Raw genomic sequence first — 26733 nt, 5'->3', positions numbered from 1 at the left:
TAAACACCTTACGTAGTCTTTTCATTACTTAAAACTGAAATTTATGACTATGTAAGTGAGGTTCTTAATCTTTATCCATTAAATGAAATAAATTTTAAGCTGCAACACTCTTAAAGAAAAAATATAAATTTTTTTTTTAAGATTTTATTTATTTATTTGAGAGAGATCACAAGTAGGCAGAGAGGCAGGCAGAGAGAGGAGTGGGGGGAAACAGGCTCCTTGCTCAGCAGAGAGCCTGATGTGGGGCTCGGTCCCAGGACCCTGGGATCATGAGCTTAGCTGAAGGCATAGGATTTAACCCACTAAGCCACCCAGGTGCCCCTAACATCTTGTTTTTTGATTCTGATTTATTTTTAATTGTATCTGCAATAGACACATACACACACATCAAATGAATGAACTCACAATTTATAGTTTTTTTCCTAATATGAACTAGTTGTCATTATAGAATCGTAAGGAAGGAAAGGTTGCTAACAGAGTATACAGAATTATTTCTGGAAGATGATTTTTACTTTTTCAAATATCTCCAACAGTGGATACATTTTATATTATCAGGAAACTTTAGTATTCATAGCTATTAGTTTTGGGTTTTTTTTTTTTTTAATTTTATTTATTTATTTGTCAGAGAGAGAGAGAGGGATCACAAGCAGGCAGAGAGAGAGGAGGAAGCAGCCTCCCCGCGGAGCAAAGAGCCGGATGTGGGGCTCGATCCCAGGACCCTGGGATCATGACCTGAGCTGAAGGCAGAGGCTTAACCCACTGAGCCACCCAGGCACCCCACTGGGGGGTTATTTTTAAATTTAAAAAATTTTAAGTAATCTCTATACCCAGCATGGGGCTTGAACACACAACCCTGAGATCAAGAGTCACACTCTCTTCCCACTGAGCCAGCCAGGAGCTCCCATAGTTGTTAAATTTAACACGCGGGGACGCCTGGGTGGCTCAGTTAGTTAAGCAGCTGCCTTCGGCTCAGGTCATGATCCCGGCGTCCTGGGATGGAGTCCCACATCGGGCTCTTTGCTCAGCAGGGAGCCTGCTTCTCCCTCTGCCTCTGTCTGCCATTCTGTCTGCCTGTGCTCGCTCTCTCCCTCTCTCTGATAAATAAATAAAATCTTAAAAAAAAAAAAATTTAACACGTGAATTCTTTCATATCTGAAATTCAGAAATACTGGTGATTTAATTAATTAATTAATTAATGTCCCTTTCTTCTTTCCTCATGTGAATATTGGGTCCTACTTGATAATGACACATGTATTTGGAGACTTTAAAACCTTCAACTTGGATGATCATGATTATTTTTTAATACTAGATTCTTTCTCTGGTCACTACCTACTGGTGAAATATGCTGTTCACAGTGGAATAAGAAAACCATGTGAATTTTAAAATAGAGTTTTATATTTTTCTCAGATATCATAGTAGTAATTAAAAATGCCTCAGAATTTTAAAATCCCATATTTCTCTTATATAATAGAAATCTTTTAAGATTAATTTTTAAAAATGAGTATTCCTACGAAAATCTTGGTGTTTTGCAGTTAAATATTTATTAATCTTTTTTTTTTTAAAAAGATTTCATTTATTTATTTGACAGACAGAGATCACAAGTAGGCAGAGAGGCAGGCAGAGAGAGAGGTGGAGGCAGGCTGAGCAGAGAGCCCGATACTGGGCTTGATCCCAGAACCCTGGGATCGTGACCTGAGCTGAAGGCAGAGGCTCAACCCTCTGAGGCACCCAGGCACCCGATATTTATTTTTTAGCATCATGAGTAATGTCAAATTAAACCCACTGAGCCACCCAGGTGCCCCTTGGGTTCCTTTATGTTCATCTCTACATTGCTGTCAGAGTGACCTTTCTAGAATATATTTGTGGTGATGTAACTCCTCTGCTTCTTTAGTGGATGCCCATTACCTGAAGGAGAAAGTTCATATTCTAGCATCACACTTGCCTTTTTTGTTTCAGTCCTGGTTTTCCAATTCTGTCTCTCTATCCCACTCCCAAAAATTGTGTTTCAGTTTTGCCACCTTCTGTAGCTATCGTCACTTACTGTGTTATTCCATACGTCATCCTTTTGCTCATTCTACCTTTTCTAGAATGCCCTTCACACTATCTTTGTGTAGTCTCTCTCTCAAGATACAGCCCTACCTTTGCAGCATTTCCTGAGCTTCCCATATACAACTGTTTTCCCCTTTGTGCCTTCACTGTGCTTTATTCACTTCACCTGTAGAACTAGTAAATGATACTCTTCTGTTCTCGTTTTTGTCCATCTCTACCCCTACTAGTATACATGGCAGTCTCTTTTATTTATATTTCCAGCTTCTCCCAGGATAGTGCCTATGACTTGACGGACGCATTTGTCTTTCTGAGTGAGTGGGTGAGCATGTGAATTGATGTGATGTTTTCTGAAGTCGGGTTTTTGTTTTGTGTTGTTTTTATAGGAAGGAGAGGAGCAGCCAGTGATTGAAACAAAGGACGATGGTATCACTGAAAGTGTTCCACAAGCGCAAACAGTTAATGACTGTTTGACTTCTGCTGACAGGGCAGATAAAAATGATAGACATGGTAAGTTAGTGAACATCTCTGCATTTTTTTTTTAGGCTTAAATGCTAGTATAAAAAAATATCACAGTATGTAGATCCAGTTATGTTCCCCATTTCATTAAGATATTTTTTGTTTTCTTTTTGCTGTCTTTCTTTTTAAGTATACCAGCTTTTTCTTCCTGAAAATTCTTCAACCTCTGAAAATCTTTACTGCTTTTACTTTTATTTTATTGAAGTATTCATGAAGGGGGGGGCTTGTATATACGTTTAAAATTCATAATACGTGTGACTATATTTTATATATCTGTGTATCTGTGACTATTTTATAGTTATGCTGTCAGCATTAGGATTTGCAGAACAAAATGAAGAATCACCTTGGGATTCTGAGGTACCATTTTATTATTATTTTAAAATAAAAGCAAGGAGTGATTTTAAAAGGGATGCTTAGACTTTACTCTCTCATCTCTGCATTTGTCCATGCAAACTATTTCCTTATACTTTTTACCTGTAATTGATAAAATATTTATGTGCTAAATATAATAATCAGCATAATACAGTTCTATTAATTTACAAACTTAACCTAATGAAAGCTGTGTAGTATTATTGCAGAAAACAGAGGCTTAGAAGTGATAAGGAATTAGTTTGTGTTTTGAAATTAAGTTATCTAAATAACCAAAGAATTACTGCAGGCCAGCTTATGGCCAGATATATGATTCTGTGGTGTATATGGATGTGCAAAACTCCTAATGAGATCTAGAAAGAGTTTGGATTTTAGTGTTTTACAAGTTGGAATTTGAAAAGATAATGCCTGGGACTTGAAAGTGTATCTATCTATCTGTCTATCTATCTATTTATCTATATATATGTATATGCATATGTATATGTATGGCTTTTATTATACACTTTTGCTATTTTTAAGTCTAATTGCTTTTGAAGTAGGAAGTTCAATAGGAGATGAGTAACGTTTTTGGGGAATCCAAAGTTATATGTGGAGTTTGGACTGCACGGCTATCAATGCCCTTAACCCTTGCATTGTGCAAGGGTTGATACCTAGTATAGTGACTTGGTACTTGAGACCTTCTCAGTGAGCTTGTTGTTGTTATTTTTTAGAGAAAAAGAAAGAGAGAGCATGTGAGAGGGGTGGGGAGGGGCAGAAGAAGAGGGACAGAAAGATTCCCAAGTAGGCTTCGTGCTCAGCATGGAGCCCAACATGGGGCTTAATCTCCCAACCCTGAGATCATGAACTGAACTGAAATCAACAGTCAGTTGCTTAACTGACTGAGCCATATAGATGCCCCCTCAGTGAGATTATTTTAGGTGTTTTGACCTTAAATATTTTTGTTATTGAATACCAGCTATGTACCAGGCTGTACAAGTTGAGGGTTAGGCTGTAGTGGTTGAAGCAGAAAAATGAGGAAACAACAACGCACTGTAAGTCACTGTTAGTGGTTCATATAAAGAAGATGGAAATGTTAGGTTAGGGAACAGTGGGGGAGTTTGCAGTTAGAATGGGGATGAGAATGCCAGTGGAATTTTGTTGGTCAGAAACGATCTGAGTGTGGCAAGAGCTGCCAAGTGAAAGATGAGAAGAACCAGTTGTGTGAAAGTCTTGGAGACCTTCTAGACATTCTAGACATACAGAACCGTGGATCACACCTATTCATCATTTCACTCTAATGTCTTAGAATGACCAGGAAGCAGGAAGATCTACCCCATTGTCATAACCATTGGTATTATTGTTGTTTGTAGAACAGAAAATGGCATACTAAAATAGTGCCTGGTACCTTTTAGGTAATTAATAAATAAATGTTCTTATGAAAGCTTATTTTACTCTTTGGAGAGTTTCATACCTATATCTAAAACTTTTTGCTATTATTTAAACATAATTTCAAGAAAAGTTTTTCTTCCTACTTTGCCATTGCATTTAACCATTAACCTGTCAATAATGTTTCCAAGTCTTTGTTTATACAAATGAAGCAGCAGTTACCACACTGTATTCTTTATATTCAACATGATCTACTCCAAGGTTTCTTATGTCAAGTGTCCTATTTTAACATGGAAAAAGGTTCTGCTGTTAGGAACAGTTTAAATTTGTAGGAAATATACTTACTAAAGAATTTATTTAAATACATATTTTTAATATCCTTTTATTTTGGTGGGGAATGCAAAGGAGAGTTAAGTGTTTTGTTAGTTACTGTTGAAATGTACTTATAAGTTAATGTTCTATCCAAGAAAATACTTACTCTGGCACTTGATATTCAGTTTACAGTCAGTGGCCAAATGAAGGTTAAACATTACACTTAATTTAGAAAGCACATATGAGGTGTTTAAATGTTTCGGTTTTTAGTACATGTTTTTCGTATTTGTGAGTCTGATTACTGTTGAAGTAGGAAATTCAGATATTTTCTTAGAAAAGGATTAGGAAATCTTCATATAACTCATTTTTGTTGTTGTCCATTTTAACAGAGTAATTCTGAGAGTCTTCCAGAGAAATATATTGATCATTTATCTGGAAATGCAGATCAGAAAGGGACAAGTCCATTAAATGAACAAGTAGAAGGTAAGAATTGTATTTTATTAGAAAGTCACTTGATAAAATATTGATGTAAAATGGGAATACTGATACATTTAAATATTTGAAGAAAATCACCTATTGAATAGATAGGAGAAAGATTGAAAAGGAGATAAGTTGAAGTCTTATCAGGTGTCAGTAATAGTGAAACTGAGGGTGCCACAGAGGAGCTAAATTAGTGGTTCCATTTCAAGATACTCTAAGACCAGACCAAAGGAACATCAGGAAATAAGTGGAAAGGATCAAAAGAGTGACTGATGAGAAAGTCAAAGATTCAGGGAGTAAATGAAGGATAATAAGCAGCTCTTAGAGTGGAAGGTGATAAAATAAAAACAATTCTTTATTTTTTTAATTTTTTTTATTTTAAAATTTTTTATTAACATATAACATATAAAAACATATTTTTTATTTTTCATTAACATTTTTATTAACATATTAACATTTTTATTAACATATGTTTTATTTTTTATTAACATATTTTTTATTAACATATTATTAGCTGCAGAGGTACAGGTCTGTGAATCTCCAGGTTTGCACACTGCACAGCACTCCCTGTAGCACATACCCTCCCCAATGTCCATAACTCCACCAAAATAATTCTTTTAAATGAGGAGCAGACTATTTGAAATGCAGGAATAATATCAGGTGAGCTTCCAGTACCAAAACCTGTCAGAGTGGGATACCAAAATTTTCCTGCTCTTACTGCTTTTCTCATGGTTGGGAAGACATTCAGGACTGCCCTGGTTGATGATGCAGAGCTATGTTCTAGTCAGCGATAAGTGTGCGTATCTTAATGGCATAAAAATGGTGGTACTTCATAAATAGTATCATTGAGTGCAAAGTAAGAGTATTGGAAGGAAGAAGGGAGGAGGGTCAGTTCGGGGGAAATCAAGGAAACTTTAGCCATGATAAAAAGTCCATTAGAAAGCTTACGACTTTTAAGACATTTCCAGTTTCGAAGAATTGATAGTGACGAACGTGAGGCTTGCTTCTAGAAGGTGAAGTTAAGGTAAAAGAATGTGGTAGCAGACATGGTATGGACTAGAATTTCTCCAACTTAAGTAAATCATTGGAGACATTGCTAAAAATGGAGATTGTGAGCAGCAGGTCTGAGATTCTGCATTCTGACCTCTCAGGTGATGCCAATATCTGTGGTCCCTGTGTCATGTGCTCTGAAGCAAGGGATTTCTATAGAGAAATCTGGAAGTACCACTGGATAGTTCAGGACACCACGGGATCAAGGAAAAGCATTATTTTGTTTTTATTTGTGAGCATGTTTTTAGCTAGAGGGGAGCGAGGAGATGCAGAAAGAGAGATTATAGATGTGAGATACTAGTGCTAAATAAAGAGGAAAGAAGTGGTGAAGATAAACACTAATAAAAGGGGAGTAAAAGCAGAACAATCAAGACCATAGATCCAGAAATAACTCTGTTTTAAGGATTTCTTTCTTTATTTTAGGGAGAGAGAATTAGAGAGACAGTGAGTGATTAGGGGGACGGGCAAAGGGAGAGGGAGAGAGATGCCTCAAACAGACTCACTTCTGAGCCCAGAGCCTAATGCGGGGCTCAATCCCAGGACCGTGCCATCATGGTGTGAGCCAAAATCAACAGCCAGATTGCCAATCCGCTGCTCTAGCCAGGCGCCCCCAGAAATTACTTATGAAGAAGAGGGATAGTGACGGGAAGGAGGGAAAAAAGAAAAGCACATTAGCTGAGAAGTTTTGGAGTTGAGGAGGAAACTCAAGAGAATTCACTTGAGATGGCCTGAGGGGTTTTGCACTAAACAGATTAAATCACAGCAGCACCACAAAGAATACTGAAAGCAGATGGAGTGCTAGACATGAGGTAAATCATAGCCACGTATTCATCCTCCTCAGGTCTACTGGACATCAAAGATATATGTTAGATCGTTATTCATTATTTAAATGAGATATGGAAGCTATAGCTTTTTATTTATTTATTTTTTAACATAGGTAATTTATTGGTACTATCACTGATTCCAAAAACCATTTAAATACTGACATTATCTACCAAATCAAACTACTTTTGGAAACAAAAGTAATCATAGGGTTGTTTCCCTACATGCTAAAATTGTTAGTATCAGTAAGTATGATACTGATTCTGAAATACAAAAGATTTTTAGTGTCTAAGTACTCTGAGGCAATTAAATAGAAATCTTCCATTTTGATAGTCATATTTCCATATTGAAAGCTTATTGTACATTATTTCTTAGATGTGTTTTATATACCTTCTTGCATGAGTGGATCAAGAAACTTTAAGATGGCTAAACTAGAGGATACAAGAAATGTAGGCCTACCAGTAGCCCACATGGGTATGGACAAAATGAGTACTTTTATTAACCATTATCCTACAAGTATATATCCAAGCCAATCAATTCATAATGTTTCTCTGATGAAAACTCAATTATTCATTCAGTTGAGCTATCATTACAAACGTGGACTGCCTAAATTACAGGACAAATGGAAGAACATGATTAAATCTTGTAGTATAATGGTAAAAAGGATTCTGCTGTACTGCATTAAGGATGTAGTGTTGCATTCTATCATTGGCTTTCATGTTTGTCCACTCAGGGTCACAATTTATTCCTCTCATTAAAAGTTGCTTTTCTCCCCATCACTCAGCATGTTAACATTGGTTTATGTGCAGTCTTCTCTATTAGTTATGCTCCTTTGAAATATCATCTGACTTTTGAAATACTAAATGCATGTTCTTTTGAGCGTATATTTTGTATTTTTGTTCAGTACTTATAATGGGTTCATATTTCTGTCTTCTCTCTGTCCTAAGCCACCTTCGTATCTCTAGAAGCGGAAAATGAAAACCTAATGTAATCACAGCCAGGCATGAAGATTCATCTTAGTACTAACTGCATGAATATTTAGTTGGCTTTCATATGTACACATAATTAACTATATGTCCCTTTTGCATTTTAGACTCTCCGGAAAAATATTCTTTCTTGAAGGTAAAACTTATACTTTTATTTAGAATTTTTAACTACAGATTGTATGATATGTACTTTACTAAGTACTAATCATATTATTTCAATACCTTTTCAGCCTACTGTCGAGGAGAAAGATTCTGTTCCTAAGAAAGGAGGAGAAATGGAAGAAAAACAAACATCCAAATCAGGTTTTTTAAAATAGAAATCTAACAATGGAAAGAAGTACATTTAAATATTTGAAATGCTCACAGTCTTCTTCTTCTGAATTATTATTATTTTTTTGGCCAAGTTTAAGTGAAGGATTGGACATAAATTAGGTCAATGTTATTGCTGATATCCATGTTAGAACAAAAGATATTCACAAGCCTAAGAAAAAGAGCTTTTGAAAAATGTAATTCTTTAGCCGAATTCTTTTAAAAGGAGGAGCAGACTATTTGAAATGCTGGAATAATATCAAGTGAGTTTCCACTACCAAAACCTGTCAGAGTAGTGTACCAGAATTTCCCCCCTCTTCCTCCTTTCCTCGCGGTTGGGAAGACATTAAGGACTTACGTGGCTGATTATTCAGAGCTATGTCCTAGTTAGCAGTAAGTGTGTGTGTCTTAATGGCTTATATAATGGTGGTACCTCAGGGCGCCTGGGTGGCTCAGTGGGTTAAGCTGCTGCCTTCGCCTCAGGTCATGATCTCAGGGTCCTGACGGGCTCTCTGCTCAGCAGGGAGCCTGCTTCCTCCTCTCTCTCTTTCTCTGCCTGCCTCTCTGCCTGCTTGTGATCTCTCTCTGTCAAATAAATAAATCAAATCTTTAAAAAAAAAAAATAAAATGGTGGTACCACATAAGTAGTATCATTGAGTGCAAAGTAAGAGAACTGGAAGGAAAAATAGAGCAGGGTCAGTTCGGGGGAATCAAGGAAGCTTTAGCTGTGATTTAAAGTCCATTAGAAAGTTTATGACTTTTAAGTCTTCCAGTTTTGAAGAATTGATAGTTACGAACGTGAGGCTTACTTCTAGAGAGTTAAGGTAAAGGAATGTGGTAGCAGACACAGTATGAACCAGAATTTCTCCAATTTTACTGAATCATCAGAGACCTTCTTAAAAATGGGCATTGTGAGGGACACATTGTGTGTGGCTCAATGCATTAAGACTCTGTCTTCGGCTCCACTCATGATCTCAGGATCCTGGGATTGAACCCTGTATCTGGCTCTCTGCTCAGCAGGGACCCTGCTTCCCCCTCTTTCTGCGTGCCTCTCTGCCTACTTATGATCTCTCTCTGTCAAAGAAAGAAATAAAATCTTTAAAAAAATTAAAAAAAAAATGCACATTATGAGCAGCAGGTCTGGGATCCTGCATTCTGACCTGTCAGGTGATACGAATGTCAAGGTCCTGGGTCATGTGCTCCGTAGCAAGGGTGTAGACTTCCACAAAGAGACATCTGGAAAGGCCACTGAATACTTCAAGACACCATAGGATCAAGGAAAACATTATTTTGTTTTATTTGTGAGCATGTTTTTAGCTAGAGGGGAGCATGGAGATACAGAAAGAGAGATTATAGATGTAAGATACTAGTGCTAAATAAAGAGGAAAGAAATGGTGGGGATAATCCCTAATAAAAAGGGTGTAAATGCAGAGCAATCAAAACCATAGATCCACAAATAAGTCTTTTTTTTTTTTCCCCCACAAATAAGTCTTTTATTAGGGTTTATTTTCTTTATTTGTTTTAGGGAGCCAGAATGAGAGAGACAGAGAATGATCAGGGGGAGGGGCAAAGGCAGAGGGAGAGAGATTCCTCAAACAGGCTCACTTCTGAGCCTGGAGCTCGATGCTGGGTTCAGTCTGAGGACCCTGCCCTCATGACCTGAGTTGAAATCAAGAGCCGGATACTCAATCCACTATTCCATCTGGGTGCTCCCAGAAATTACTTTTTGAAGGGGCGTAGTGAAGGGAATAAAGGAAAAGGGAAAGGCACCTTAGCTGGTAAATTTTGGAGTTGTGGAGGAAACTCAAGAGAATTCACTTTGGATGTCGTGCGGGTATTTGCACTAGAGCAGATTAAATCACAGCTGCCCCACAAAGAATACTGAAAGCAGATGGAGTGCTAGACATGGGGTCAATCATAGCCACATGTTCATCCTCCTCGTGTCTATTGGACATCAAAGATACAGGTTACATCGGTATTCATTATTCAACTGAGATACAGAGGCTATGGCTCCCTTTTTTTAAGATAGGTAATTTTTTGATATGACAGTTTTTTCCAAAAACCCTTGAAAGACTGACATGATCTACCAAATCAAACTACGTTTGGAAACACAAGAAATTATAGGGTTGGTTCCCTAAATGCTAAAATTGTTATTATCAATACATATGACACTAATTCTGAAATACAATTGTATTTCAGTTCTTAGGAATTCTGTGGCCATTAAATATATTTTTTTCCATTTTGGTAGTCATACTTCCATGTTGAAAGTTTTTTTTTTTTTTTTTAAAGATTTTATTTATTTATTTGACAGAGAGAAATCACAAGTACACTGAGAGGCAGGCAGAGAGAGAGAGAGAAGGAAGCAGGCTCCCCGCTGAGCAGAGAGCCCGATGCGGGACTCGATCCCAGGATCCTGAGATCATGACCTGAGCCGAAGGCAGCGCCTTAACCCACTGAGCCACCCAGGCACCCCCATGTTGAAAGTTTATTGTTCATTATTTCTTATATGTGTTTTATGTACCTTTCTGCATGAGTAGGTCAAGAAATTTTAAGGTGGCTAAACTAGTGGATACAGGAAACGTAGGCATACCAGTAGCTCACGTGGGTATGGACAAAAATGAGTACTTTTAGTAGCTGTTATCCTACAACCGTATATCCAAACTGATCAGTTCATAACATTTTCTTTGATTAAAACTCAGTTATGCATTCAGTTGAACTATCATCACAACTGTAGACTGCCTATCATCACAACTTTAGACTGCCTAAATTACAGTACAAATTGAAGAAGGTGGTAAATACTTAGAGTCTAATGGTATAAATGATTCTGCCGTACTGCTTCAAGGATGTGATGTAGCATTGTACCACTGGCTTTCACGTTTGTCCACTCAGGGTCACGATTTGTTCCTCTCAGTAGAAATGGCTTTTCTGCCCAACCCACTTTCCTGTCCGCAGAAATAGAACACTAAAACCTAATGTAATCTGAGCCAGGCATGAGGATTCAGCTTAGTACTAACTACATGAATGTTTAGTTGGCTTTCCTATGTACCTATAATTAACTATATGTCTCATTTGCTTTTTAGATTCTCCAGGAAAATGTTCTTACTTGAAGGTAAAATTTACATTTTTATCTTGAATTTTTTACTACAGATTGCATGAACTATTCATTATGTCTTAATCATATTGTTTCCATACCCATTCAGCCTGCTGTGGAGGGGAAAGATTTTGTTCCTAATGAACCTGGGGAAATGGAGGAAAAAGAAGCATCCAAGTCAGGTAAGTTTTATAATACAAATTTAATGGTGTAAAGAAGTCCAGTAAAATATTTGAAATGCTCACAATCTTCTTTTTCTGACGTCTTTCTTTTTCTTTTAGCAGGGTTAAGTGAAGGTTCTGACATAAATAACATAGGTGTTATTGCTTATGTCCATGTTTGAATAAAAGTTATTTACAAGCCTAAGATAAAGGGCTTTTAAAAAACGTAAGCTTTAGCTCAATTCTTTTAAAAGGTAGAGCAGACGATTTGAAATGCCAAAATGATATCAAGTGAGCTTCAGGTACCAAAACCTGTCAGTGTAGCATATCAAAAATTTCCCCCTCTTCCTGCTTTCCTCACAGTTTGTGAAGACATTCAGGACTGCCATGGCTGATGATGCAGAGCTATGTTCTCGTCAGTGATGAGTGTGTGTATCTTAATGGCATAAAAATGGTGGTACTTCATAAATAGTATCATTGAATGCCGAGTAAGAGATGGGAAGGAAGAGAGCAGGGTGAGTTAGAGGGAATTCAAGGAAGCCTTAGCGGTGATAAAAAGGCCATTAGAAGTTTTATGACTTTTTGGAATGCCTGGCTGGCTCAGTTGGTTAAGCGTCTCCCTTCTGCTCAGGTCGTGATCCAGGATCCTGGGATCGAGTCCCATATCAGGCTCCATGCTCAGCAGGGAGCCTGCTTCTTTCTCTGCCTCTGCCTGCCACTCTGCCTGCTTGTGCACGCTCTCTCTCTCTGACAAATAATTAAATAAAATCTTTTTTAAAAAAGTAAAAGAAAGTTTATGACTTTTAAGACATTTCCAGTTTTGAAGAATTGATAGTGACGAACCTGAGGCCTGCATTTCGATGCTTAAGATAAAGGAATGTGGCAGCGGACTCAGTATGGACCAGAATTTCTCCCATTTTAGTGGATCGTCAGAGACCTTGTTAAAAATGCACATTGTGAGCAGCAGGTCTGGGATTCTGCATTCTGACCTGTCAGGTGATGCAAATGTCAAAGGTCCTTGGGTCATGTGCTCTGTAGCATGGGTGTAGACTTCCACATAGAGACACCTGGAAAGGCCCTGGATACTTCAGGACTCCATAGGATGAAGGGAAAACATTATTTTTTTATTGTGAGCATGTGTTTAGCTAGAGGGGAGCGTGGAGATGCAGAAAGAGAGGTTATAGATGTAAGATATCAGTGCTAAATAAAGAGGAAAGCAATGGTGGACATAATCCTAATAAAAGGGGTTAAAGCAGAACAATCAAGACCATAGAAATAACTCTGTTGTAAGTATATTTTTCTTTATTTGTTTTAGGAAGAGGGAATCTGAGACACAGTGAGTGATCAGGGCGAGGGGCAATGGGAGAGAGAGAGAGAATCCTTAAGCAGACTCACTTCTGACCCAGAGCTGCATGCGTGCCTCTTTGTGAGGACCGTAAATTGCCACGTGAGCCGAAATCAAGAGCCGGATACCCAATCTGTTGCTCCATCCAGGTGCCCCCAGGAATTACTTTGAAGAAGGGGGATAGTGACGGGAACAAGGGGAAAGGGAAAGGCACACTAACTGAGAAGTTTTGGAGTTGATAAGGAAACTCAAGAGAATTCACTTGTGATGGCCTGAGGGTATTTGCACTAGAACAGATTAAATCAGAGCAGCTCCACAAAGAATACAGAAAGCAGATGGAGTGCTAGACTTGGGGTAGATCATAGCCACGTATTCATCCTCAGGTCTTTTGGGCATCAAAGATACAGGTTACATCGGTATTCATTATTCAAATGAGATATGAAAGCTATGGCTTTTTTTTTTTTAAGATAGGTAATTTTCGGATACGATAGCTGTTTCCAAAAACTCTTGAAAGACTGACATGATCTACCAAATCAAACTATGTTTGGGATCAAAAGAATTACAGGGTTGGTTCCCTGAATGCTAAAATTGTTATAATCAATAAATATGACAGTGACAAAAGATTTTCAGTACCTAAGATTTCTGTGGCAATTAGATTTTGTTCCATATACATAGTCATATTTCCATATTTAAAGCTGTTGTACATTATTTCTTAGATGTGTTTTATACACCTTCTTGGGTAAGTGGATTAAGAAACTTTAAGGTGGCTAAACTAGTGGATACAGGGAATGTAGGCATACCATTTTGTCCATATCCACCTGGGTATGGACAAAAATGAGTACTTTTAGTAGCTGTGATCCTACAAGTGTATATCCAAGCTGATCAGCTCATAAGGCTTTGTTTGATGAAAACTCAATTATGCATTCAGTTGACCTATCATCAACACTGTGTACTCCTACAACACAGGACAAATTGAAGAAAGTCGTACCTACTTAGAGTCTAATGGTATAAATGATTCTGCGGTACAGCCTTAAGGATGTGGTGTAGCATTCTACCATTTGCTTTCATGTTTGTCTGCTCAGGGTCACGATTTGTTCCTCTCATTAGAAATTGCTCTTCTGGGACGCGTGGGTGGCTCAGTTGGTTAAGCAGCTGCCTTCAGCTCAGGTCATGATCCCAGCGTCCTGGGATCGAGTCCCACAGCGGGCTCCTTGCTTGGTGGGGAGCCTGCTTCTCCCTCTGCCTCTGTCTGCCACTCTGTCTGCCTGTGCTCACTTTTGCTCCTCTCTCTCTGGCAAATAAATAAATAAAATCTTAAAAAAAAAAAAAAAAAGAAATTGCTCTTCTGCTCAACCCACCTTCCTGTCTGCAGAAACAACCCCAAAACAACCTCGTAATCTGAGCCAGGCATGAGGATTCAGCTTAGTACTAAGTGCATGAATGTTTGTTGGCTTCTATATTTACATGGAGTTAACTATATGACCCTTTTGCTTTTTAGATTCTCCAGAAAAATATTTTCACTTGAAGGTAAAACTTATATTTTTATTTTGAAGTTTTAACTACAGATTGCATGAAGTGTTCATTATGTCTTAAGCATATTGTTTCAATACCCATTCAGCCTGCTGTAGAGGGGAAAGATTTTATTCCTAATCAACCCGGAGAAATGGAGGAAATTCAAGCATGCCAGACAGGTAAATTTTACAATACAAATTTAACGGTGTAAAGAAGTCCAGTAAAAATTTGAAATGCTCACAGTCTTCTTATTCTGAAGTTTTAAAATTTTATTTATTTATTTATTTGGCGAGCTTCAGTGAAGGTTCTGATATATATAAGGTAGATGTTATTGCTGATATCCATGTTTGAACAAATGATATTTACAAGGCTACGAAAAAGAGCTTTTGAAACATGTATGCTTTAGCTCAATTCTTGTAAAAGAAAGAGCAGACTATTTAAATGCCAGAAGTGTTATCAGGTGAGCTTCCGGTACCAAAACCTGTTGGAGTAGGATACCAAAATTTTCCCCTTCTTTCTTCTCTTCCACTGTTGGGAAGACATTAAAGATGTCGTTGATTATGTAGAGCTATGTTCTAGTCAGCTATAAGAATGTGTGTCTTAATGGCATGTATATGGTGGTGGTACTTTACATATAGTATCATTGAGTGCAAAGTAAGAGAATTGGAAGGAAGAAGAGAGCGGGGTCAATTCGGGGGGAATCAAGGAAGCCTTAGCCGTGATAAAAATCCATTAGAGATTTTATGACTTTGAAGACAATTCCAGTTTTGAGGGACGCCTGGGTGGCTCAGTTGGTTGGACGACTGCCTTCGGCTCAGGTCATGATCCCGGAGTCCCGGGATCGAGTCCTGCATCAGGCGCCCAGCTCCATGGGGAGTCTGCTTCTCCCTCTGACTTTCTGCTCACTCATGCTCTTTCTCACTGTCTCTCTCTCAAATAAATAAATTAAAAAAAAAGATTAAAAAAAAAAGACAATTCCAGTTTTGAAAAATTGATAGTGATGAACGTGAGGCTTGCTTCTAGAGGGTTAAGTTAAGGTAACGGAATGTGGCAGTGCACTCAGTATGGACCAGAATTTCTCCCATTTTAGTGAATCGTCAATGACCTTGTTAGAAATGCACATTGTGAGCAGCAGGTCTGGGATCCTGCATTCTGACCTGTCAGGTGATGCGAAAGTCAAAGGTCCTTGGGTCATGTGCTCTGTTGCAAGGGTGTAGACTTCCACATAGAGACATCTGGAATGGTCCTGGATACTTCAAGACACTATAGGATGAAGGGAAAGCATTATTTTGTTTTTTATTGTGAGCATGTTTTTAGCTAGAGGGGAGCGTGGAGATGCAGAAAGAGAGGTTATAGATGTAAGATATCAGTGCTAAATAAAGAGGAAAGAAGTGGGGGAGACAATCCCTAATAAAAGGGGTGTAAAAGCAGAACAATCAGGATCATAGATCCAGAAATAACTCTTTTTTAAAGGATTTCTTTATTTGTTTTAAGGAGAGAGAATGAGAGAGACAGTGAGTAATTAGGGAGAGGGGCAAAGGGAGAAGGAGAGATTTGCCTCAAGTTGATTGCCTTCTGAGTTGGAGCCTGATGTGGGGCTCTATCTCAGGACCATGCCATCATGACCTGAGCTGAAATCAACAGCCAGATGCCCAATCTGCTGCTCCATCCTGGTGCCCCAGAAATTACTTATGAAGAAGAGGGATAGTGATGGGAACGAGGGAAGAAAGAAAGGCACGTTAGCTGGGAAATTTTGGAGTTGAGGAGGAAACTCCAGGAATTCACTTGACATGGCTTGAGGGCATTTGCACTAGAACAGATTAAATCACAGCTGCTCCACAGAGAATACTGAAAGCAGATGGAGTGCTAGACATGAGGTAAATCATAGCCACGTATTCATCCTCCTCATGTCTACTGGACATCAAAGTTATGTGTTACATTGGTATTCATTATTTAAATGAGATTAGGAAGATATGGCTTTTTTTTTTTTTTAAGATAGGTAATTTATTGCTACTATTGCTGATTGCAAAAACCGTTTAAAGTCTGACATGATATTGGGTTGCCTGTGTGGCTGACTTGGTTATGCTGCTGCCTTCGGCTCAAGTCATGATCCTAGGTTCCTGGGATCGTGTCCCACATGGGACTCCTTGCTCAGCAGGGAGCCCGCTTCTCTCTGTGCCTTTGTCTGCCTGCTTTTGGGCTTTCTCTCTCTCTGACAAATAAATAAATAAGTAAAATCTTTAAAAAATAAAAAGAGACAAGATCTACCAAATCATAGTAGTTTTCGAAACAAAAGAAATTATAGGGTTGGTTCCCTAAATGCTAAAATTGTTCTTATCAGTAAGTGTGACACTGATTCTGAAATACAAAGGATTTTCAGTACCTAAGAGTTCTGTGTGTCATTTAAATAGATTTTTTTTCCCGTTTTGGTAATCATATTCCCACAGTGAAAGCTTATTGTACATTATTTCTTAGATGTGTTTTATATACCTTCTTGAGTGAGCGGACCAAGAAACTTTAAGATGGCTAAACTAGAGGGTACAACAAATGTAGGCATACCAGTAGCCCACATGGGTCTGAATTAAAATGAGTACTTTCAGTATCTATTATCCTAAAAGTGTATATCCAAGCTGATCAATTCATAATGCTTTCTCTGATGATAACTCAATTATGTGTTCAGTAGAACTGTCATCAGAAGTGTGTACTGCCTAACTTATGGAAGAAATTGAAGAACATGGTAAATACTTAACGTCTAATGGTATAAATGATTCTGTTGTACTACCTTAAGGATGTGATATAGCATAGTACCATTGGCTTTCTCATTTGTCCACTCAGGGTCATGATTATTCTCTCATTAGAAATTGCTTTTCTTCCCAACCTACCTTCCTGTCTCCAGAAACAGAACACCAAAACCTAATGTAATCAGAGCCAGGCACAAGGATTCAGCTTAGTACCAACTGCAGAAATGTTCAGTTGGCTCTCATATTTACATATAATTAAATATATGTCCCTTTTGCTTTTTAGATTCTCCAGGAAAATATTCTTACTTGAAGGTAAAACTTATACTTTTATTTTGAATTTTCAACTACAGATTGTATGAAATGTACATTGTCTTAATTGTGTTCTTTCAATACCCATTCAGCCTGGTGTTGAAGTAAACCATTCTCTTCCTAATAAACCAGGAGAAATGGAGGAAAAAGAAACATCCGAATCAGGTAAATTTTACAATAGAAATTTAACTGTGGAAAGTAGTACAGTAAAAATATTTGAAATGCTCAAATGCTCACAGTCTTTTTATTCTGAATTCCTTTTTATTTTTGGCAATTTTAAGTGAAGTATTTGATATTAATAAGGTAGATGTTGCTGATATCCATGTTTGAACAAAAGATACTTACAAGTGTAAGACGAAGAGATTTTAAAAATGTAAGCTTTAGCTCAAGTTTCTACTTTTATGTTTTAAATTCCTAATGTTCCCAGTTTGGAACCCCTTTAATTCCTAGGGCTTCCAGAAGTTAATTATTAGACTCTAACCTTTTTCTGGTGTTTACAATGTTTATCTGAATTCTGAACTTTACTTAGAGTCTAGCTTCATTTGCTAACGTGAATTGTGTTTTAAGTTTATTTCATCTTAGTGTCGATGTTCATCATCTAAGCCAGACAGATATTCTGATTAGCATATTTGTGTGTGTGTGTGTGTGTGTGTGTATGTATCTGTGGTGTGTTTGATTATTGGAAATGCGGGAAGTAAGTAGTTTGTTTTTTTTTTGGTAGTTCTTTCTTAATATTTGGTAGACATAATCCTTTACAACAGAAATTCTGAAACTCATTGGCCTGAGGGTCCTTTTACACTTTTAAAGAATTATTGGGAATTCCAAAGAACTTCTGTTTAAGTGCGTTCCATCTGTTGATATTTACAATAGTAGAAATTAAAACAAACATTTATAAAGAAGCAAATACGATCATACTTTGTTAGCCATTAGAGCTATGGCCCATTAATCATGCAAGTTGTGATACTATCACGTATCGTACGTTCAGAAAACTTCAGCATACACTAAAGAAGGGAATGAGTGAAAATGTCAAATATCATTTATCATTGTTGTGAAAATAGTTTTGACCTCTTGGATCCTGTGAATGGATGGATCCTGGAACTCTGTGGATTCTCAGATGACCTTGGAGAACTGTTTTAAATCATGTACAGGCTTCATGAATTCAAAGTGATAACGGGGCCCTTTTGATGAAATGGGCATTAAGGTTTCATTCCTGCATTTCTTGCTTTTTACCTTCACTTAAGAGGTATAAGTCAGACAATCTTGTTTTAAAAAAAGGAAAATATTTTTATTATATATTCATTTTCTGTTTCATGGCACTGTAGTTTTTGGATGTAGTGTGGCCTGAGACTTGGCCTGTCTTTACATGGAAATGATTACATTCCCCAAGGCTTTCTTTTCTCATATAAACTTAGTTTGTCTAAGACTTAAAGATTTCTGAAGATATTGGTGTATTGAGGAAAGACAGTCTCATTGTAGTTTAAGAAGTACCATTCATTAAAAGTTTTTTTTTTAAATGCATGTCTTTGGAATAGAGAGTATGTATTTAAACATAAAATAAAGGGGCGCCTGGGTGGCTCAGTGGGTTAAAGCCTCTGCCTTCGGCTTAGGTCATAATACCAGGGTCCTGGGATGGAGCCCTGCATCAGGCTCTCTGCTCAGCGGGGAGCCTGCTTCCCATTCTCTGTCTGTCTGCCTCTCTGCCTACCTGTGATCTCTGTCAAATAAATAAATAAAATCTTTAAACATAAAATAAATGGTTAGAAATAAATTTTGTTACCCACAATTTTATAACCTGGTAAATCTTAGTCATTATTGAACAAAAACTCTTATGGAATACTGAATATGTAATAGAGCATGGTGAGTAAATTAAACTATGTAATACTAGAGAATACAAAAAATGAAAGGCAGCTAAATTCATCTGTGTGAATGGCAAGTGTAGGACATGTAAAATACAATAAGCTATGATGAGTAGTAATAAGTCTGGGAGAAGAGCAGAACATGGGACTGCTTCTCTGACAAAAGAATTTATACAAATTAGTCAAGTTTGTATTATTATTTACATTCTAATAAATCAACTTTGCTTTTTAGATTTGTCCAATTGGAAGTCTACTGGTTTGAACCAAAATAGTGCAATTTGTCAAAGATCCAGGGATTTGAAAGTGATGATAAACACCCGTCTGTATTACAGTCGGTGACCAAAATGTGGTCGGCATCCACAGAGTTTAAACAGATACCCTTAATAGATTAAAAAAAGGATTAATAAGGGGCTCCTAGGTGGCTCAGTGGGATAGGGCTTTGCCTTCGGCTGGAGTCATGATCTCAGGGTCCTGGGATCGAGCCCCACATCGGGCTCTCTGCTCAGCAGGGAGCCTGCTTCTTCCCTCTCTCTCTGCCTGCCTCTCTGTCTTGTGATCTCTGTGATCTCTGCCTGCCTCTCTACTTGTGATCTCTCTCTCTGTCAAATCAATAAATAAAATATTTAAAATAAAAGAAAAAGGATTAATAATATTGGAGTTGTGTTTATGTTAGAAAATTCTAAACTCCATCATGTGTGCGAATCACAGCTACCAGGAAACAGAGCACAAAGAAGGTAATGAAGAAGCATAGAGAATTCAACCTCTCCATGACCTCACCATAGTTTTGATATTTCAAAAATAATTTTGTGACAAAATTTACTTTGTGTTTACTCCTTTTATGCAACCTACAAACAGTCTCTTTTAGCAGGACATTTGCATTCTTCGTCTAACCAAAGCAATTTAGGAATAAGAATTAGGAGAAAGTTGGGTGCCTAGGTGGCTCAGTGGATTAAAACCTCTGCCTTCGGCTCAGGTCATGATCTCAGAGTCCTGGGATTGAGCCCTGCATCGGGCTCTCTGCTCAACTGGGAGCCTGCTTCCTTTCTCTCTCCCTGCCTCTCAGCCTACTTGTGATCTCTGTCTGTCAAATAAACAAATAAATAAAATCTTAAAAAAAAAAAAGAATTAGGAGAAAGTAATTTCTTTTAGGCTATTTTTTAACATTCACTTGAGAGTGGGTTGCAGGATTATATTTAGAAGTTTGTGCCCAGCTGAGAATACTAGGTAGAGGTCTAAAGATTGCTTATTGAAAACACAGTTTCTTAGCTTTATTTTTATAGCTTTAAATTCACAAGTATTGGTCAAATTATATTCAATGTAACTAGAAAAAGCAGCTTCCCAAACCAAATATTAAAATATTTCCTATATTCTGTATGACTTTATTTTAGAGTTGGCTTTCCCAGCAATAATGGGAGTCTTTGAGAATTTACTATATAGTACCATCTTCTCAACTGTGTATGCAGAGTCTGTCTCCTTGTTTTATTATTTTTATTTTATCTTTTTACAGAGCAAGAAAGTGGGGAGTGAGGGAGGGAAGGCAGAAGGAGAGGGAGGGAGAGAACCCCAAGCAGCAGGCTTCTTTCTTAGCATGAGGTCTGATGTGGGGCTCAATCTCATGACCCTGAGATCATGACCTGAGCTGACATCCAGAGTCAGACACTTAACTCACTGAGCCACCCAGATGCCCCTTTATTATTATTATTATTATTATTATTACTTAATGATTTTATTTATTTGAGAGAGATTGAGAGAAAAAGTGGGAGGAGGGGCAGAGGGAGAAGCAGACTCCCCACTGACCTGGCAGCCCGATGCAGGACTCCATCCCAGGACTCTGGGATCATGACCTGAGCTGAAAGCAGCCACTTAACTGACTGAGGCACCCAGGCGCCCCCCCTTCATTAAGTTTGATGAATAGGTGAAATATTGGTTTTAAGGAGTACTATACCATTTAAAAATAATATTTTCCTGATATACTCAGTCTGTTGATTAACCATATCTAATGTGTGCTCTACTTTATGTACCAGTTAACTCAGTGGCTTTTATCAGTCATATGATCAGATCGGTACTAATAAATTGTAGAGAATTTTTTTCACCCCTGTAGTTTTATGTTCTTTCTTTACTTGTAGAATTAACAGTATATTTTTCAAAAGATTTTCAATTATCTCCTAGACTAGTGAATGCAGACAATAAATTCAAAGTTATTTACCTATACAAGTGACTTGTTCCTGTTACTTCCTCATGAGCTTGGTGGATCCAAGAAGCAGGGCTTTTAAAACAAAGCACCCACAGGTTCCTGTAACACAGGAAGATATGGAACAGAAAAGTTACAAAATAAATACTTAAAACAGTTCATGTAGAATAATTCCCACTTGATGCCTTTTATAAAGTAATGAGCAAAGTTGGGACCCAAGATTGTGTGTTTATTCATTTAATATAGATTTATTCCATACTGGCCCTGATAATTTTATATCCTCAATATTTCTAGAATGATTCTGTCAGTTCAGGTGTGCTTCATCTTTATTTTGCATTAGTGCCTTCTCATTTATCTCCCATCTTTTATTACAATGCCCCTCAAATTCATCCCTCCCCACAGCATTTAGAGTGATCTGTCTCAAATGCAAATATGACTGTGAACCATTGTTGAAAATATGTTTGTGTCCAGGTATCTTAAAATTACATATAAAGCTTTCATAATTTTGAGTTCTGCTAAGCTCTCCAGCCCTTTCTACCATCTATCCTTTTCTCTGGCATTCTGAACTGCTTTTGATGTCTTCCTCTTTGATTCCTGTATTTTAGACAGATATTTACCCTGTTGTGTGCTTCTCTCCCTTGTCTTACTACGGGCTTGTATACTCCCCCCATTTTCCGCCCTTTAGCCCTTTTGAATCTGTCTGACCTCAGTGTTGCTGTCTCAGTTCAGGCATTGTCTCTACAAAATCCATTCCTGACATCTTTTATCTACATGCTTCTTTAAACCTGGGTACCTAGCACTACTGGGTACTCAGTAAATAATTACTGAGTAAAATAGAGAGTGTTTACACAGAGATGATTTATGAGATTGTCCCATACAGGGACCCCTGGGGGGCTCAGTCGGTTGACTGTTGAACTCTTGATTTTGGCTCAGGTCATGACCTCAGAGTTGTGAGATCAAGCCCTGTGTGGGGCTCAGTGCTGTGCGTGGAGCCTGGTCAAAATTCTCTCTCCCTCTTCTCCTCCCCCCCTTCTTTTTTTAAGAGAGAGAGATTGTCCCATACAGTCTAGTAACAAAAGAAAAGAAAATATATGTATATATATATGTAACTTACAGTTCAGGTGGTAAAGATACACTAGAAAAATCTGTATGGTACTAACATAGCCCCAAAGAAAGAGATCTGTTTATCTAGGGAAGGGTAGCCTTAATCAAGGATGACTTTATGTAGCAGTCTGTGTCCTATAAGATGTGATAAAATTTGTCAAGTAGTAGAGGAAAACATTTTAGGAATGTTTACACTCATCAGGTAAATACATCTGTAGGAAGATTGTACACTGATAATGGCATAAAAAATACTAGTAATTTTGGAAACCATGAATAATGTTGTAGTTGAAGCTTAGAGTGTTGTTTAAGAGGTACTGTAACAAGGTAAAGCATAGTCTGTTTTGATTTTATATCTTTCTGCTGCATTTTAAAATTTTGTTTCTGATTGTTTTGTTCATTGGTGTTAGGTGGGTGAATTTGTGAATGAGTCTTTGAGATGTTTGTATGCCTTTAACCTAGTGACATTTAGTATTTCCCAAATGGTTTGTTGAAGTTTTTGATAATGAAAAGTATTTCTTAAAGTAAATATTCAGCTAAAGATTAAGTTTAATTTAAACTCTTAATTGATAAGATGTTTTCTATTTTTATGAAGGTTATAGCTTTTATCTAACCATTCTAATTTGTCCATTTTAATTAAACATATAGATTTTTCAGCAGAACTAGACTTAGAAATGACAACAGAAGAAGAGGAAGAAAGTCTTAGTGAAAGTGAAAATAAACACCTGCAGGTATATACAAATTTAAATTTAAATTTCCAGTTTTATATTGTTTTCCCTGCTTTAAGAATGTAACATAGTTTGGGGTGCCTGGGTGGCTCAGTGGGTAAAAGCGTCTGCCTTTGGCTCAGGCCATGATCCCGAGGTCCTGGGATCGAGCCCCGCATCAGGCTCTCTGCTCAGCGGGGTGCCTGCTTCCTCCTCTCTCTTTCTCTGCCTGCTTCTCTGCCTACTTGTGATCTCTGTCTGTCAAATAAATAAATAAAATCTTAAAAAAAATGTAACATAGTTCAATTGAAATTACCTTTGAACGTATTGAAGTTGATAGATTATAATTTAATATTTAGTTTTTATAAAATTTTACAAGTTACCAAATTTAAAATATTGTTAGAATTTATAGTAACTTATAGTTAAATTTTATCTTTGGAATTGGACCAAAAAAAATTCCTGAATATTGTTTGCTTCTTTCATTTTTGTAAGTTTTTACATGCTAAAAAGGTAACATCAAATACTGAACCGTATGTTTAAGCAGTTGAATTTATGAGCAGTATAACAATGATGACTACTGACTTAGACTCATGTAGAAGGAGTGGTTCTTGGTGGTTCTTAATGTGCAGTTCTCAGTGGTTCAAAATGTGCAGTTCTGTATTGCCTGTCAGTAATGCCAAGATTAAAGATTTATTTTGCCTTGTGATCTCTGTGTAGTTGACTTCAGAGAGTAGGGTCATAAAATCAACACAATTGCCTATTGCAGAATCACACCTTCCAGGATGGGACCTTTGTAATTGGGTAATAAACAGGTACTTTTTCAGTTATTTCATTTCAGTATAGGGAATCTGTAAATATTATTTACATTTTTCTTATCCACTCTCAGTGGACGTTACAATCTAGATGCAGGCAGATAATTTATAGTGATGTATAACACTATCATAGTATATAATTTGAATTAAAATTTAGGAATTTATTTTTCTTTCTGATTGATGTTTATTGATTTTTGGCTCCTAATAATAAGTTTGCCTATTCTTTAGTTATTAATCTTTTTTTTTTTAAAGATTTTATTTATTTATTTGACAGACAGAGATTACAAGTAGGCAGAGAGGCAGGCAGAGAGAGAGGAGGAAGCAGGCTCCCTGCTGAGCAAAGAGCCCGATGTGGGGCTCGATCCCAGGACCCTGGGATCATGACCTGAGCAGAAGGCAGAGGCTTTAACCCACTGAGCCACCCAGGTGCCCCCTTTAGTCATTAATCTTAAAAAAAAATTTCAAATGCACTATTGGGGCTCACTGTTTAAGATATGGAAAGATAAAATGTTTTTAAGTTTGTAACATTGAAAATCATCTAATTCATTTTTTGGTAGATGTAACATGTAATGAATTGTTTAGCTTAAAAAAACTGACAAAGTTGTTTATGGATTTATGTTTTTCTTCTGTTTCAGGCTAGGGCAAGTTGTTTTTTGCTTCTTAGTTATAATCCAGTGACTTGGGAGCAGTTTAACATAGATTAAGAAATTTAAGTTAAATTTTAATTATTTTCTAATTTTTTCTTTGTCCATACTTGATTACTTAAGGATAAAGTTATTTTACAAACATGTATGCTGACAGAAAGGACATTTGAAAATCAAACACAGCAATTTAACTTTCGTATCTGTCAAAAATGGCTTAAGAACCAGGAATGAATAAGGAATGTGATTGAGAGGATGATATATTTTTATATTCAGAACATCCTCTGTTCAAAAGTATGAGGACATGTGGACCAAACAAGAAAATTAGAGTGGAAAATAAGTTAAAACTCATCACCAGAGAGTTAAAGCAGAAGTGTGGTGAAATTTTTGAAAAAAAAAAAAAATTACTGCTTATCCTAAAGAAGAGTCACTATATGGTCCCTTTAAAGAAGGAGCAAACTTAACGCAAATACCTTCTAATTTGACAAGTGATAGATTTGATTTTGAGAAAAAAGAGGTATTTGCAGTGCCTGTCTTTGTCACACTTCGGGCATTACCTGAACAGAAAGAGTCTAGACTCAAAAATGTCGTTCTTTCTCATTCATCCTCGGATTGTAGTTGCCGGTCATCTTCTGATCTTTCCTTAAGTGAAAATAAATCAGACTCTGAAAATGATAACAAATCAGACTTTGAGCAGATTTTTAACAAAAATGAGAGTTTTGATGGTGATAGAGAAAAAAGTAAGGAACCCATGGGTTACATTTGAAGTGAAAGAAGACTGAGAGTTTGACATGCAGATGGCAAAAAGTGTAAACCAAACTAGCACTGGTTGTAAATCAGACATTGGGTGTATACCTCAGTCTAGTAATCCAGGAAGCCGTTTTGATTCTTGGCTTGTCTGCTTCAGTGAGATAAGACGAAAGAGTCAAAAGGCACAGTATTTCTGCTGTTACAAACACTTAGAAGAAAACAAAAGACCTATTCTAGAAGCCATTATATGCAGCTAATGACAGTACTAATAACTATAGAAGTATGGATCCCAAATTAGAAAATGGGAGTTCTCCAGCATGTAGTCACAGAACAACAGAAGCGTATCTAAAGGAAGATTTACAGCAAGATGTGAAAAAGTTTAAGAATGAGATAGGCACACGGTCGCCAAATTGTGGAAAGAACCAAGGTGCCCTTCAACGGACGAATGGATAAGGAAGGTGTGGTCCATATACACTATGGAGTATTATGCCTCCATCAGAAAGCATGAATACCCAACTTTTGTAGCAACATGGACGGGACTGGAAGAGATTATACTGAGTGAAATCAGTCGAGCAGAGAGAGTCGATTATCATATGGTTTCACCTATTTGTGGAGCATAACAAATAGCATGGAGGACAGGGGAGATGGAGAGGAGAAGGAAGTTGAGGGAAATTGGAAGGGGAGGTGAACCCTGAGAGACTATGAACTCTGAAAAACAATCTGAGGGTTTTGAAGGGGCAGGCAGTAGGAGGTTGTGGGAACCAGGTGGTGGGTATTGGAGAGGGCATGGATTGCATGGAGCACTGGGTGTGGTGCAAAAACAATGAATACTGTTACACTGAAAATAAATAAAAAAATAAATAAATAAAAAAAAAGAATGAGATAGGCACGTTGCAGATAGAGTTCCTGTCTTTGGAATGGAGAAACATTGAACTTCAAAAAGAGGTAGAGGTTCACTTTGAGCTGCTCTTTTGTTCTTTTCTTTATCAATGATAGCCATTTTGATTTTCCAGTTATGAAAAGGTTCGTGTATCATATAGGGTTGTCTAAATATGTAATTGTGTTCAGAAATAGATTTCTGCTGTCTAAATGGTAGAAGTGCAGGAAAAGCATTCTTATGATTTGTTTTCCTTAAGTTTCTCTGTCAGTCTGCCAAGTGGCATATGAACTGGGAAACTAATTTAGCTCTGTACCTTGTGACTTCATGAACCAAAAACTGTAAAGAAAATTGCTTTTAAAAATACAGTTATCTTGGAGC

General features: G+C 37.3%; 1 protein-coding gene and 1 pseudogene across 7 annotated transcripts in view; both read left to right on the top strand.

The window, feature by feature from the left end:
• The window catches only part of LOC101678988 (ankyrin repeat domain-containing protein 26), a 173857-nt gene that overhangs the window by 53796 nt on the left and 93328 nt on the right, over nucleotides 1-26733 (top strand). For 6 of the 7 annotated variants that reach the window (XR_006608096.1, XM_045084945.1, XM_045084946.1 and 3 more), the window contains 13 exons: nucleotides 2433-2556; nucleotides 2864-2922; nucleotides 5001-5094; nucleotides 7339-7437; nucleotides 8057-8085; nucleotides 8180-8252; nucleotides 11339-11367; nucleotides 11459-11531; nucleotides 14354-14382; nucleotides 14474-14546; nucleotides 17392-17420; nucleotides 17510-17582; nucleotides 23214-23296. Coding sequence is in view for 6 of the 7 variants with exons in the window: in XM_045084945.1 (XP_044940880.1) it covers nucleotides 2433-2556; nucleotides 2864-2922; nucleotides 5001-5094; nucleotides 7339-7437; nucleotides 8057-8085; nucleotides 8180-8252; nucleotides 11339-11367; nucleotides 11459-11531; nucleotides 14354-14382; nucleotides 14474-14546; nucleotides 17392-17420; nucleotides 17510-17582; nucleotides 23214-23296 (867 nt within the window). In the remaining variant the exon portion in view is untranslated. The remainder of the gene's footprint in view (nucleotides 1-2432; nucleotides 2557-2863; nucleotides 2923-5000; nucleotides 5095-7338; nucleotides 7438-8056; nucleotides 8086-8179; nucleotides 8253-11338; nucleotides 11368-11458; nucleotides 11532-14353; nucleotides 14383-14473; nucleotides 14547-17391; nucleotides 17421-17509; nucleotides 17583-23213; nucleotides 23297-26733) is intronic. The other variant, XM_045084947.1, reaches the window with a different exon arrangement.
• LOC106006315 lies at nucleotides 24499-25932 on the top strand (annotated as a pseudogene).

Source organism: Mustela putorius, unplaced genomic scaffold, assembly GCF_011764305.1.
Source record: "Mustela putorius furo isolate JIRA1106 unplaced genomic scaffold, ASM1176430v1.1 tig00000827_pilon_pilon_pilon, whole genome shotgun sequence".
NCBI classification, from domain to species: Eukaryota; Metazoa; Chordata; class Mammalia; order Carnivora; family Mustelidae; genus Mustela; species Mustela putorius.
This window is presented reverse-complemented; position numbering and strand designations above follow the sequence as displayed.